This window comes from Budorcas taxicolor, chromosome 7 (assembly GCF_023091745.1).
Source record: "Budorcas taxicolor isolate Tak-1 chromosome 7, Takin1.1, whole genome shotgun sequence".
NCBI lineage: Eukaryota > Metazoa > Chordata > Mammalia > Artiodactyla > Bovidae > Budorcas > Budorcas taxicolor.
The window spans coordinates 34,624,851-34,640,175 of NC_068916.1; the positions used below are offsets into that span (position 1 = coordinate 34,624,851).

A 15,325-nucleotide genomic window follows, 5' to 3' on the forward strand; every position below is an offset into this window, starting at 1 on the left:
CATCAAGGAGAGTGTAAAATTTTTCTCAGTTCCAAGCCAGTCACTCCCTCCTCTGTGTTCCCTGAGCCTTATACTGTTTATCATGTCTATCATGATCGATGATAGAGGACAAATCATTTAAGTATGATGTCATACTACATATCATTTATAAGTTTATATGTTTGTCTCTAACTAGCATGACTTTAAGGAAGGAGATCTTATTCCAGTGATATCACAATGTATAGCATTAGGCAGTGATCAATAAAAGGCAGTTAAATAAGTTAATTGTAAAGAGTTTAACTTGAGAGGCATTTGCCATAAAGACAAATGCTAAAACTTCAAAGATAAAAAAAAATGACTCAACATTTCTCCATATGCTTTTGCATTAGCTAAAGTGGACTGCTGTATACATATTCCTAAAGCAAGAGCATACCTTGTATGCTGTATACATATTCCTAAAGCAAGAGCAAACTTCAGCAGTTACTACAAACATTCTTAAACTTCACAAGAAGATATTTACCTGTAATTATGACCACCACAAAGGCACTGATAGATACAAGCAGAAAGTGAGGCTGCTAAAGTATGCATTACATATACCTGCGGGAAAAAAAAAACCCACAAAATTAATTTATAACTTTTAAAAACCGAACCTTTTTCAAGGCCTAATATAATTAGCATTTTTTAAAAAGATGAAAAAACTATTCTGCCCTAATAAATATTTCCTCTTTTTCCTTAATACTCATTTCTGTCTGGAGACATCGCACTACAAATACACACACAGACACAAATAAAACCTGAAGCCTCTGGCAGTAATTATGAAATACACAACTGCTACCTAATTTCTATTTTAAGGGCAAATGAGAACAGATGCTAGCTACTCAGCAGAGCAATGAGCCATTCATTAAAAGCAAGCCCTCCAAGACTCAACCTGTTCCCTCTTCAACCAAAACGTAAAGCCCTGTCTGATAATGACAGTTCACTTAAGAACTATTCAAGTTACTACAGAAAACAATTTGAAGAGAGTGAAAATTTTGAGAAAGGGAAAGGTATGAAAGACAGCAACTGAAGGAAAATGCTTGTATTAAGGAAGACAGAGCTCTAAACATGGCATGACAAAGAGAACTAACAGAAATAGATCTGAGGATGGAGGAGAAGCTTAACCTAGGTAGGAAAGTAGACTATTCAAAAAACCAGGTTCCTGATCTAATTATCAAGTATGATACTCTCTTGTGCAGACTAAAATCTAACTGCTATTTTTCCTTCAATTATCAATAGACATGTGACATGAATTAAAGCCAAGGAGAGCATCAAATAAACAAAGACAGCAAAGACCACATATGAGTTCAGTTCAGTTCAGTTCACTGCTCAGTCGTGTCCGACTCTTTGAACCCCATGAATCACAGCACGCCAGGCCTCCCTGTCCATCACCAACTCCCGGAGTTCACTCAGACTCACGTCCATCAAGTCAGTGATGCCATCCAGCCATCTTATCCTCTGTCATCCCCTTCTCCTCCTGCCCCCAATCCCTCCCAGCATCAGAGTATTTTCCAATGAGTCAACTCTTCGCATGAGGTGGCCAAAGTACTGGAGTTTCAGCTTCAGCATCATTCCCTCCAAAGAACACCCAGGGCTGATCTCCTTCAGAATGGACTGGATGGATCTCCTTGCAGTCCAAGGGACTCTCAAGAGTCTTCTCCAACACCACAGTTCAAAAGCATCAATTCTTCGGTGCTCAGCTTTCTTCACAGTCCAACTCTCACATCCATACATGACCACAGGAAAAACCATAGCCTTGACTAGATGGACCTTTGTTAGCAATGTAATGTCTCTGCTTTTCAATATGCTATCTAGGTTGGTCATAACTTTCCATCCAAGGAGTAAGCGTCTTTTAATTTCATGGCTGCAACCATTATCTGCAGTGATTTTGGAGCCCCAACAAATAAAGTCTGACACTGTTTCCACTGTTTCCCCATCTATTTGCCATGAAGTGATGGGACCAGATGCCATGATCTTCGTTTTCTAAATGTTGAGCTCTAAGCCAACTTTTTCACTCTCGTCTTTCATCAAGAGGCTTTTTAGCTCCTCTTCACTTTCTGCCATAAGGGTGGTGTCATCTGCATATCTGAAGTTATTGATATTTCACCCGGAAATCTTGATTCCAGCTTGTGCTTCCAGCCCAGCGTTTCTCATGATGTACTCTGCATATAAGTTAAATAAGCAGGGTGACAATATATAGCCTTGACGTACTCCTTTTCCTATTTGGAACCAGTCTGTTGTTCCATGTCCAGTTCTAACTGTTGCTTCCTGACCTGCATATAGGTTTCTCAAATGGGACACTGCAAAAATGATAATATTTTCTAGCTTCTCTAACCAAAAGGCAGAGTCTGTCTCTCCACTTAATGAGTTTGGGCTTACTTGTGACTTGGTTTTTGCAAGAGGACACAGCAAAAGTGATGTGTTATTTCTGAACCTAGTTCTCTAAAAGCCTTGCAAACTCTACTCTGGCTCTTTAAACCCCTGAAACCACTATATGAAATAACCCAGGTGAAATGGTTAACTTTATGTGTCCATCTGCCTGGGCCAAGGGGTGTGTAGACATTAGGTCAAATGTTAAACATGTATAATACCATGTAAGAAACGAATCGCCAGTCTAGGTTCGATGCAGGATACAGGATGCTTGGGGCTGGTGCACTGGGACGACCCAGAGAGATGGTATGCGGAGGGAGGTGGGAGGGGGGTTCAGACTGGGAACTCATGTACACCCGTGGTGGATTCATGTTGATGTATGGCAAAACCAATACAGTATTGTAAAGTAAAATAAAGTAAAATTTAAAAAAAAAAATGTTATTCTACATTTGTCTGTTAGAGTGATTTTGGATGAGATTAACATTTGAATTAGTAGTCTGTGAGTGGGCCTTACCCAATCAATTGACGTACCTGAATAGAACAAAAAGGCTGAGTATGAGGGAACTTCTGCTTGGCTGCATTGAGCTGGGACACTGCTGGCCTTCTACTTTCAGACAAGAATTGAAACAACGGTTCTTCTTGCATCTCAGGCTTGCTGGTATTTGGACTGGAACTTAGACTGTCAGTTACCCTGGCTCTCAGGCCTTTAGACTCAGACTGGAACTACATGATCTATTCTCCTGGTTCTCCAGCATGCCGACAGAAGATCTTGAGACTTCTCAGCCTCCATAATGAAGTGAGTCAATTGCTTAATATAAGCCTCTTTCTATATACACACCCTCCACCCCCTTTTGATTCTATTTCTTTAGAGAACACAGCCTAATACTCTAAGCATGCCTACTGGTGGCTGAGACATATCTCAGAGTCTCCGGCCATCCTAACATCTCCTGACAGTCTTGCAGATGGCCCACCAACCACCAGCAAGTAAATGAGGCCATCTTAGGTCATCCAGAGTCCAGCCAACATGCTTGCTGACCAAAGACAAATTAGGTATCCAGCCATCAATCCAGCCAGCCCAGACTAGAAGAACTGATGAGCCAACCCACAGAATCCTGGGCAAAATAAAGCATAGCTATTTTTAGCTATTAATACTAATGTTTCAGGGTGGTTTTTAAGCAGCAGAAGCTGATACATCAGGGATGTGTTTATTATTAAAGTTGATTATGGAATGAAATTTGCTTAAAATTAGCATAATCTGAGGAAAATTAAATTTCTAATTCTATAATATGCAATGTGGGCATTTATTCTACTGGGCAGTACAAGATATAAAGTGGCAAAATTAATTTATAAGGGTTAGGTTATCTAGGAGGGTAAAACTGTGAGAGGGGCTACCATTAAACAAGAAAATGGAAACAGAATGATATCACAGCTTGTGAGGTAGGACAGAATCAGATGACAGACTATGAGAAAGAAAAAAAAGAGATACTTACATACTAGTTCTTTAACACAATATTGTTTCTGTCTCTAAAAAACAACCAGCTTTTTTTTTTTTTTTTGGCTAAGTGTACACTAAAGAATTACTCATAAAAGCACACATACATACTATTATTCTTACCTAAATGAAATGGTTAAATAAGATAAAATGAAAGTTAAAAAATGAAGTACCCTTTGGGTAAATAATACAGGTAAAATGAGCCTTACCTACAGTCAAGTTTTCTTTGATCAAAATCAATACAAACTTGGCTACGTAACAATCACTAAGCATAGGATGATGTTTAACTCATTTATAAAAAGCCTTAACACTTACCTTTAGCTTTATGACAGTATATAGGTTAATTAAATGTTTGAAACCAAAAATACTTACTTTATTGCTCTGGATATCAGGATGGGGTGGTGAATCAAAGTTAATTATGGCATGTAGAATATCATGTGTTAGATTACTAAGGTGCAACAATGGATTGGCAACAACTGTTTTGGCACTGGCTGTACGAGCAAAGAGGAGAGGTACTGAGGTCTGTTCTGAAAGAGGGCTAGGAAATATTGGTTCTGCTGTTTCCTAAAAACAAAGGGAAAAAAGGTTAATCAACTATTTATAGTTATAATCCATTACTTAAGTAAGTCAGGGGTCTCTTTGAAAAACTTCAGAATGATTCAAAATTAAAAGCAAAACTGAAACTTTTACAGAGTTAGAAGGGACCTGAGGTGGTCAACCTTCCACCGATTATAATGAATAATACTCTTTCATTATCACCTCGCAAAGCCTTCATGTAAGACCATTTAATATGAACTAAGCAGACCTTAGGGTCTGATATGAAACTGTCCTGAAACCTCAATACATTCACAACTCTAGAAATTCACAATATGAAGTGCCACAAAAAAGTAGCATTCCTTAAAGTAACCATAATTAAGACAATCAACAATTTAAATATTTAAAAGCTAAAAAAAGCAATCTCAAAAACTGTTTTTCATAAAAGTACTATTTTGACTGGTTATCATGTAAGTTACATACCTGCTGAGATTCTTGTAAAAGCAAAATCAATTCCATTCTCACAGATGCAAGACCCCCACCATGGGATCCATGAAGTATGCAGTAACTAAGAAACATCCTCAAGAGAGACTGATATTTCAAAAGCCATTGTCTTTTTTCCTGAAAATTTTCTCTCAGTTGTTTCACTTTTGTTTGCTGAAGCAAATCTTCAGCATCCTCATTTAGTTCAATTGCATCTCCATTTTTGCCAAATGCAGACTGTACTTCCTCAGGATCGGAACAATAGTCACAAGTTCTCTGAAGGGCTATCACCTCTTTTTCAAGCCAGTGGTATAGCTGATATCGCAGTTTTCCACCATCTATCTCATAGCCAGTAGATAAAGTACGAAGTTCTACTGTGAGAATCTTTAAACAAGCTCTAAATTTTAACTGAACTGCAATTACATCTTCTGATGGATTTAAAATGTCATTTTCATCTAATGCACTGAGAGATTCTGTGTAATTAGAACTTGTTTCATCCACTTTTCTCCCAATTTTTCCCTCTAAAGGTTTTAGTTCTTTCATTGAAAGTGGGACATCCTCATTTTCTTCCTCGTTATCACTGTCCCATTTTAATTCTAAAGAGTCATCCTGAAATACAATACTTGGTTGGCTCCAGTCAAAAGAAAGAGTGGAGTTTGATTGCTTCTCTGAGGAACCCTCTGAAGAAGATCCAAAACCATTCATTAGTGAATGTGACCAATCAATCGCTGAAGACTTATCTTCCCTTGCATCCAATTTTAATGGAGAAGAAGGAGAACAGTCTTTACTAGTATCCAAAAAGCTAGATATTCTACAAAAAGGTTTTGTTTTCTTGATGACTTTTGGCATCTTTGATAACACCTCCAAAGCCAGCATAGGGCAGCCAGCTTTTAAATGAGCACTGGCAGTAGTAAAAAATAATCTTCTTTCACTTAAATTAATTGTTCCTGCTAGTCCACTTTTTCCCGTTAAACTCATGTGTGTGGAAAATGCATCAGATGATCCAAAATGACGTCTCAGCAAAAGAGGATGTGTTCTTAGGTAATTGTAAAAATTAAAAACTGCAGGATTGCAGGCTGACATGATGACTTGATCTGAAAGAAAATTCATTTCATGAGCCAAGAAAAATTCTTCAAGAGTTGTGTGTGTGGCCCCTTTTCTCTATCATGATACCAGTATCTACCTGGTCTTATGAGAAAAATTTAGAAGACCACACTAATACATAGCATTGAATAGACAAGAACACATTTGTAATGAAAGTGTTCTAACACAGTAGGAAAACAAAGGTTTGCTGATTTCACATCTCTTCAAGTAACAATCTGAGGTATTTTAAAACATAGTTCTTTTCCCCCTCCTTTCCTGTATACAACTTCTCAGTCTGCTTTGCTAGATCTTCCTCACCTTCTCTGCTTTGAAATGCTGAGTGTCCAAGAGTTCAGTACTTGACTTCTTCTTTATCTACATTCCCTGGTTGAACACCTACAGCCCCATGGCTTTAAATACTACCTCTATGTGATAACCTGCACATCTCTAGTTCTAGTCCCAACTCCAACCTGTGAATCTAGAACACTATATCCAAAGGTCTACATTATATTTCCACTTACATGTACATAATCATGCCTCAAGGCCTTTTTATTTACTGTGCCCTTGGCCTAAAAATCACTCTTTATTCAGATATCTGCATTGGCTGATTACTCACTCATTTCAATTGGATTTGATGTCAAAGGTTACTTTATCTGAGAAGCCTTTTCTATCTAAAGCAACACTCCCTAAGATGTGCTCCTATCCCTCCCACTATCATTTACCCAGTGCTTAAACTAAAAACCCAGGAGTTAAACTTGACTTTCATTCCCTTCAGATTCCATATCCAATTCAGTCCTATCTAGTCAACATTAAAATTATAGTCCAAATCCAACCACTTTTCTTTCACTGTATATCACTAATTTCTTCAAAACATTTATATTCAATGTTGATAACATCTATGTTCAATACACTGATTTCATAAAAACAGAAAATCCAAAGCCCTTGGCTTTCAAAGGATTTAACTTTCTGGGAGGGCAAGAGGCGCGTAATAAACTGTATACATAACTCTGTGTCCCCAACTAAACCATAAAGTCTTGGACCATTTGTCTTCAATTTGCTTTGCATTATCCTTAGCCTCCAACAGTGTGTTCTGAACCTGGTAAACTCTTAATAAGTAAGATCTTAGAAGTGTAGCTTACCATCATCCTTTGTGATAGGTTGCTTTATTAATGTTTCCAGAGCACTACTATAATCTTCTAAAATCCAATATGCCATACTTCGAAGGAAAGGATCGTAATGCATATTTATATTCAACAAGTTGAGTTCACTGACAGGAGAATCAATTCCCAAAATTTTTTTACGTAAAACAGATTTATATGTTGCAGATGTATCAAATTCAGACTCATAAAGTCTTGCTATTACAAGAGCCAACTGAATGTCATTCAGTTTCTCAAGACATACCTTCAAAAAGAAGAAATATTGTTTATAAATAAGGGTATCTTTTGTTTTAAGGTAAAAGACTCAAACTGACTCATTAATAACTACATGAACATAAGCTTTAATAATATCTGAAATTAGTAAACAAGGATAATAAGTAAAACATGCTCCTTACTTCAGCAAATCCACTTGACAACACTTATGTTAATTTAACTGGTAGTACTAAGTGGTGGTGGTAGTGGTTTAGGTAGTACTAAGTATACATTTGCAAAAAGACTTAGTCTAACAGAAAAATACTGAATAATTCTTAATAACATCAATTTAAATGACATATTTTATTTTATCCTTGAGTTTTCACTCTTTCCCATCCACCTCAGTAGACTAATGTTTCCAAATCAAAAAAGCTGTTTTGAATCATTTGTATGAAACTCTGAGCAAAAGGACAATTTGAGATAGAAATGTTATATTTTAAATATTTACAACTTTCTATAAGGTTATTTGCGAAGGTTCATCAACTAATACAGAGCCAAATATAGGTCCAAATGTATTTAAAGTGATGAGGCTTCCCCAGTAGCTCAGAAGTAAAGAATCCACCTGCAATGCAGGAGACTGAGGCTTGATCCCTGGGTGGGGAAGATATCCTGGAGAAGGGCACGGCAACCCACTCCAATATTCTTGCCTGGAGAATCCTATGGACAGAGGAGCCTGGTGGGCTACAGTCCATACATTCACACATGACTTAAGCAGCTCAGTGCACGCACATGTTTAAAATGATAGGACAAGTTTTTTATTTTTTTAACCTGTTCATAAATATTCTTAGAAGGCAGGTCAACTCCCTATATCAACCAACACAACCTGGTTAATTTTAATTCTGTATAAATATCATTCAAGCTAAATGACAAAATTTTAAAGTCACTTTTAAGTATTACCAGTTACTTTACGCATTAAGCCTTGTGTTAGTTCCATTATACTTAAGTTGAAATTTAAAAAAAAAATTTAAACCATAAAGAGCTTAAAAGGATGACAATGATATATTTTTTTAAAAATCACTCATACCTCAATTGCATCTCTGAGGCAACCAGCTAAAAGAAAAAATGCTGCTGAATGTTCAAATCGTTGTTTTCCTAACAAAGAAAAAGCATTCTTTAAAGCTGCTTTACGCCATCTCTCATCCTCAAAATTGTTTCCAAAAAACTGTGTCATCTTGGAGTCTTTTTGGGATCTACAAAGAAAAATAAAGTAAGAAAATTTTGGAACGTAAAGTTTCTACATCAGAACCAACTTTATGAAGTTAGCCACTTAGAAGTTAAAACTCAAAAGAAACAATTACCAGTTCATAAATTAGTACACGTTTCTTTTCTGAGCAAAAAGAACATTTATGGTAAACATTTACTTTTTCACATAAATTTCAGCGATTACTGAAAAAAAATTCTTTTAAATTACAAAGAAAACTGCATTAGCAGCAGTTTGAGAAATCATTTTTAAATCTATACAAAATATATAATTTATATTAAATTCTATGTTACTTTACCATTTAATCAATTGCCTGTACATACTCCCAACTGCCCACCTGAGGATGACTTTGATGATAAAAATCATCATCACCAAGGAATCTGTCCTCAAGTAAAACTTTAAAGAGACTAAAATCTAGTCTCTGAAAAAACTGACTGACATCACGATTTTCACCAAAGGTTGATGTTCATACGGATACACCTAGACTGAAGCCCAAATGAAGAGTGAACTATTTATGGCCATCACATTCACCAAGCCTAGCTGAGGACAAGTGAATGAGAAAAATTCTAAATGATCCCAGCTCAAGAATGGGGTCAGGGCCCTTAGGAAAAGAGTGGTTTGGAAGGTTAAGTCTGGTCCAAGAGCTCCTCCTGACAGGACAGAGGGTAGATGCATTTTCAAAGCTCCACCAATTCATCTTCTTCCCCATTCTAGATAGAAGTTTCCAGTTTAGTTCTTTGTCCTAACAGAGCATCATAAGACGTTATTAAAATAAGCAAAAAGATGTTTTTCTGGACTGATAAACCTAAAAAAAACTGAATGTGACCTCATCAACATTCTTTCGCTCTGGTAGATACCTGGGCTTCTTTCACATGAAGTCTGCTAAATACAAAAATAACTAACAATCTACATGAACCACACTAACAAGCATAATAAATCTTTACTTCATACTCTTTATGGAAAGTTTTTCATTTTGAAGCAGTTTTCTCACCTACCTATATAATCCCCAAATCACTGCTTTCTTTTTCATTGCGAGGTAAAAAATGGCAGCATCTAAAGGATCATTCTTTTTATAAAAGGCTGCTTTGGCTACCTGTAATTAGAAAGTATTGGTCAAAAAAACCAATAATAATAATAATAAAGTATTGGTCAAAATTTCACAGAAATAGTTTTAAGTAAACAAATAATTTCCTTTATATATAAACTGTCATACATTCTCTACTTAAATGTTCAATAAATTAAAAAAAATGTGAATGAACACATGCATATGTATATGTAAACTTATTTATTTATAATTACAAAAGTAATCAAGGTCACAAAGAGGTGGAAATAGGACTAAGCTTTCCATGACAAGCTCTTGAGTACTGCTTTATTTTCCCAAATGTGCATATATACTATTTATAAAAGACAGATGTATACTACTAAATAAATATATCAACCAGCAATTTAAGAATTAGAATATAAATTTTTAAAAATTATATTAACATGCTATCCTGAAATATAAAGACTACTTAAAAGGATTTTACTGCTTAAAGAGTACCAGGAGAGTAAATATGGAATACCATTTCAATAAACATGCAATACATATTATTTCTACACCAAAATAAAACACTCACCTTTTCTATGCACTTGCGTAAGATGCGGGTATTCCGGACCCACCACCCCACACCCATAGCTCTAAGTTCAGACCATGTAGGATCATCTTTCTGCATCGCTGGCAACATGTTCAGTAGTTCTTCTTCTGCTACTGAATGAAATGCCCAGGCAAAATGACTAGTAGAGAGTCCTGAAGAAATATCAGAAATAATGTTTATAAGAAATATGACTGTATAATTATGATCAGAAACGAATGCTCATATTTGCAACAGAAATGCCTAAAAGTTTATACGTAAGACTTACAGAGTTATAATTATTAAATGTTTGAGGTTAGAGGGAATATGTGTTGGTTTTTTATCTTGCTCCTCCAAATAACTTGATCACATCAATATTTTCTACAATGAGCACATAGTGTCTATAATTAAAATATATTTTTTAAAAAAAAGATAAAAAATGCTTATGGACAAATGCCACTGTGCTGAGTCTTTCTATTCTCTAGTATGTTTGGTCTCCTTTCGTCAATATGTGTTGTGTGGATTTAATTCCATGGAATTAAAAAAGCATAGAGACAGTACAGATGGTGAACAGAACTTAAGACTACAAAAACTTTGGAGTCAAAAATGCATAAATTAAATTCCAGCTCCATCCTAACTAACTATATAACGATGGGTAAGTTACTTAGTCTCTTGATTCCTCAATTTCCTTATTTACAAGATGTGAATAACTGTGGCACCTACCTCATTACATTCTTGTGAGGATTAAAGTTTGCAGATGACATGATCCTCTACATAGAAAACCCTAAACACTCCACCAGAAAATTACTAGAGCTAATCAATGAATATAGCAAAGTTGCAGGATATAAAATCAACACACAGAAATCCCTTGCATTCCTATACACTAATAATGAGAAAGTAGAAAAAGAAATTAAGGAAACAATTCCATTCACCATTGCAACAAAAAGAATAAAATACTTAGGAATATATCTACCTAAAGAAACTAAAGACCTATATATAGAAAACTATAAAACAATGGTGAAAGAAGTCAAAAAGGACACTAATAGATGGAGAAATATACCATGTTCACAGATCAGAAGAATCAATATAGTGAAAATAAGTATACACCCAAAGCAATCTACAGATTCAATGCAATCCCTATCAAGCTACCAGCGGTATTTTTCACAGAGCTAGAACAAATAATTTCAAGATTTGTATGGAAATACAAAAAACCTCGAATAGCCAAAGCAATCTTGAGAAAGAAGAATGGAAGTGGAGGAATCAACCTGCCTCTTCAGGCTCTACTACAAAGCCACAGTCATCAAGACAGTATGGTACTGGCACAAAGACAGAAATATAGATCAATGGAACAAAATAGAAAGCCCAGAGATAAATCCACACACCTATGGACACCTTATCTTCAACAAAGGAGGCAAGAATATATAATGGAGTGAAGACAATCTCTTTAACAAGTGGTGCTGGGAAAACTGGTCAACCACTTGTAAAAGAATGAAACTAGATCACTTTCTAACACCATACACAAAAATAAACTCAAAATGGATTAAAGATCTAAATGTAAGACCAGAAACTATACAACTGCAAGAGGAGAACATAGGCAAAACACTCTCCAACATAAATCACAGCAGGATCCTCTACAACCCACCTCCCAGAATACTGGAAATAAAAGCAAAAATAAACAAATGGGATCTAATTAAAGTTAAAAGCTTCTGCACCACAAAGGAAACTATAAACAAGGTGAAAAGACAGCCTTCGGAACAGGAGAAAATAATGGCAAATGAAGCAACTGACAAACAACTAATCTCAAAAATATACAAGCAACTCATGAAGCTCAATTCCAGAAACAAGGTGAAAAGACAGCCTTCGGAACGGGAGAAAATAATGGCAAATGAAGCAACTGACAAACAACTAATCTCAAAAATATACAAGCAACTCATGAAGCTCAATTCCAGAAAAACAAACGACCCAATCATAAAATGGGCCAAAGAACTAAATAGACATTTCTCCAAAGAAGACATACAGATGGCTAACAAACACATGAAAAGATGCTCAACATCACTCATTATCAGAGAAATGCAAATCAAAACCACAATGAGGTACCATTTCACACCAGTCAGAATGGCTACGATCCAAAAGTCTACAAGCAATAAATGCTGGAGAGGGTGTGGAGAAAAGGGAACCCTCCTACACTGTTGGTGGGAATGCAAACTAGTACAGCCGCTATGGAGAACAGTGTGGAGACTCCTTAAAAAACTGGAAATAGAACTGCCTTATGACCCAGCAATCCCACTGCTGGGCATACACACTGAGGAAACCAGAAATGAAAGAGATACATGTACCCCAGTGTTCATCCCAGCACTGTTTATAATAGCCAGGACATGGAAGCAACCTAGATGTCCATCAGCAGATGAATGGATAAGAAAGCTGTGGTACATACACACAATGGAGTATTACTCGGCCATTAAAAAGAATACATTTGAATCAGTTCTAATGAGGTGGATGAAACTGGAGCTGATTATACAGAGTGAAGTAAGCCAGAAAGAAAAACACCAATACAGTATACTAACACATTTATATGGAATTTAGAAAGATGGTAACGATAACCCTGTATGCAAGACAGCAAAAGAGACACAGATGTATAGAACAGTCTTTTGGACTCTGTGGGAGAGGGAGAGGGTGGGATGATTTGGGAGAATGGTATTGAAACATGTATAATATCATATAAGAAACCAATCGCCAGTCTAGGTTTGATGCAGGATACAGGATGCTTGGGGCTGGTGCACTGGGATGACCCAGAGAGATGGTATGGGGAGGGAGGTGGGAGGGGAGTTCAGGATTGGGAACACGTGTACACCCATGGCAGATTCATGTTGATGTATGGCAAAACCAATACAGTATTGTAAAGTAAAATAAAAAAATATATATATAATAAAATTGTAAAAAAAAATAAAATAAATAAATAATATAGTTGAAGCATTCGGGATAGTACCTAGTACATAATAACTTTTATTACCCCATATCACCACATTAATAAGATACTTTTATATTTATAAAGTATTATTTACATCAGCAAGTCTCTTGATCTATTGGCTCACACAGGTGGTGTTAATCATTCAGTTTCTATTTTGTCTCTTCAAATTACATTTTGTTTAGCATTAATGAATGAAGTAAATGATTAATTATAAGATTTGGCTTTGACTTATACAAACATATGAACTCAAATTTTTCATGTAATATACAATGACAAGGAATCTGAACTGCCCACAAGACCCAAGTCTTTGGCAATAAAGAAACTGTAAATAGAAAAGAAATAAACATTTATACTGTGAATGGACTGTTGTTCTAAATTATTTTTAGATTCCCTCGTATCTCTCAACCAAGTTTCATAATTTTTCATAAATAAATAAATATCTGACTTAGAATTTTAGCTTCTCTTTTCTAAGACTAAATGCAAAATGAAAGGGAGGAGGAAGCAGAGAGAAAAGAGACAGAGACCAATGAGCAAAGGTTAAGCTGTAGAGTTCCAACACCACTGTTTAAACTTTTAGATCCAACAATCTGAGAAGCTGGCTCTATTTCTTAAACCTGGGGGTACTTAGTCAATAAATACCTTGTTTTGTTTAAGTTACCTTAGATTTAAGTAAAGTATTTCTGTTACTTTGGAGTCCTGACTAATAATATAAAAGTATTTGAAATGTTATTAAACTAATATCTGAAATATATATTAATGTTAATAGCAGTTTTGGGAGTGGAAAGATTTTTATTTTCTATGTTCTGTACTCTTTCTTTGTAAAACAATTAAAATTGAGTATATATTATTTCTCTATTCAAGTTATACTCAAATTTGGGGGGAAAATGAATTTAGATGGATGTCAATCAAAGAGAATAAAGAATATTTAAATAAACTGAAGAGAATGAAATAATACTAGTTGGCCTATAATGTATAATGCATTTGAAGTAATATTCAATTGTCCAAAATCCACTTCTTCACTAACTCTATCTATGAAATAAATTTCAGAATTTTAAAGCAAAGAAGATGAGGTGAAAGCCAATGTTTTTAACACAAATTAAGGAAATTCAGAATATATCAAACTTGTCATGATCATATCCAGGCAAACCAAACTTAAATGTTCTTAAACCTCTCTTCCCCTTGGCTTACTTCCTTTTACTAGATTACTACCAAATCACCTTGGCGAAGCAGTTGAGCTCGATAAGCTGGAAGAGAAGTTGTAAGAAAAGTATGAAGTCGAACAGCCAGAAGAAATTTTAAGCCACATTCATCAAGAGTTTCTCCACCTATAAAACAGAAAAAAAAGTATTTTTACCTATAAAAACCCATTTCAAGAGCAAAACACAAGTAAGTGGTAATAATTCTGTCAAGCAGGGCATGTCACAGCACCAAACTCAGGGTAAAACACTGTGAAACTGACAAAAGCTGTCAATCTAAATACTATCTTTCTTTTTTTCTATACAATTATACATTACAGGAAAAGCTATAGAGTTTAATAATTTAAAAACTAATAAAGAGAACAAATTGACTCAGGATCTCTAATTTTTTAAAATAATATAATCTCCTCTGACATGAATATTTAAATTAAAATCTGAAGGAATTTTAAAGAAGTTTAACCTCTGTGGTACTTGGTACAATATTTTCCATATTGATCTAAGTCATATGCCCCATCCAGTAACTGTCAACACTAGAAGAAATGGCTACATGGTAGTGGGACCTGATTTTTACATGAAGAAAAACAAACAGTTGTAATATAGTCAGATCAAGAAATAATATCCACTGGTAATATTTAATATTGTAATTCACAACCAACTTTTCTTAAAGTTGTAATTTTTATTATTGTTATTTTTTCTTAAAATTACCCCACATTCTCCTTTCAAGCAAAGTCCAAAGGGTGCATCCTACTGACCTATATCTGGTACTTAAGGCTAGGCTGTTAATTTCAGATCTTACTTGAAATCTGATGGGAATTTTATAAATTTTATTCATAACTCAGGAAATTAAAAATAAAAAATGTTGAGTGAGGGAAAGAACTAATTTTAGTAGGTTTGTCTGTTATTCTAGGAAGGAGTATACATTAATGGTAATTTTTAAAAACCTCACTGTTAACCCAAATTTATA

The 15,325-nt window shown here is 35.3% G+C and overlaps 1 protein-coding gene across 1 annotated transcript in view; it reads right to left on the reverse strand.

Moving 5' to 3' along the window:
* Positions 1-15,325, reverse strand: part of DMXL1 (Dmx like 1) — a 130,808-nt gene that overhangs the window by 62,321 nt on the left and 53,162 nt on the right. The window contains exons 19-26 of the mRNA XM_052643975.1: positions 14,383-14,490; positions 10,204-10,373; positions 9,583-9,680; positions 8,411-8,576; positions 7,117-7,378; positions 4,895-5,988; positions 4,250-4,441; positions 500-576 (exon numbers count right to left, since the gene is read on the reverse strand). Coding sequence (XP_052499935.1) covers positions 500-576; positions 4,250-4,441; positions 4,895-5,988; positions 7,117-7,378; positions 8,411-8,576; positions 9,583-9,680; positions 10,204-10,373; positions 14,383-14,490 — 2,167 coding nt within the window. The remainder of the gene's footprint in view (positions 1-499; positions 577-4,249; positions 4,442-4,894; positions 5,989-7,116; positions 7,379-8,410; positions 8,577-9,582; positions 9,681-10,203; positions 10,374-14,382; positions 14,491-15,325) is intronic.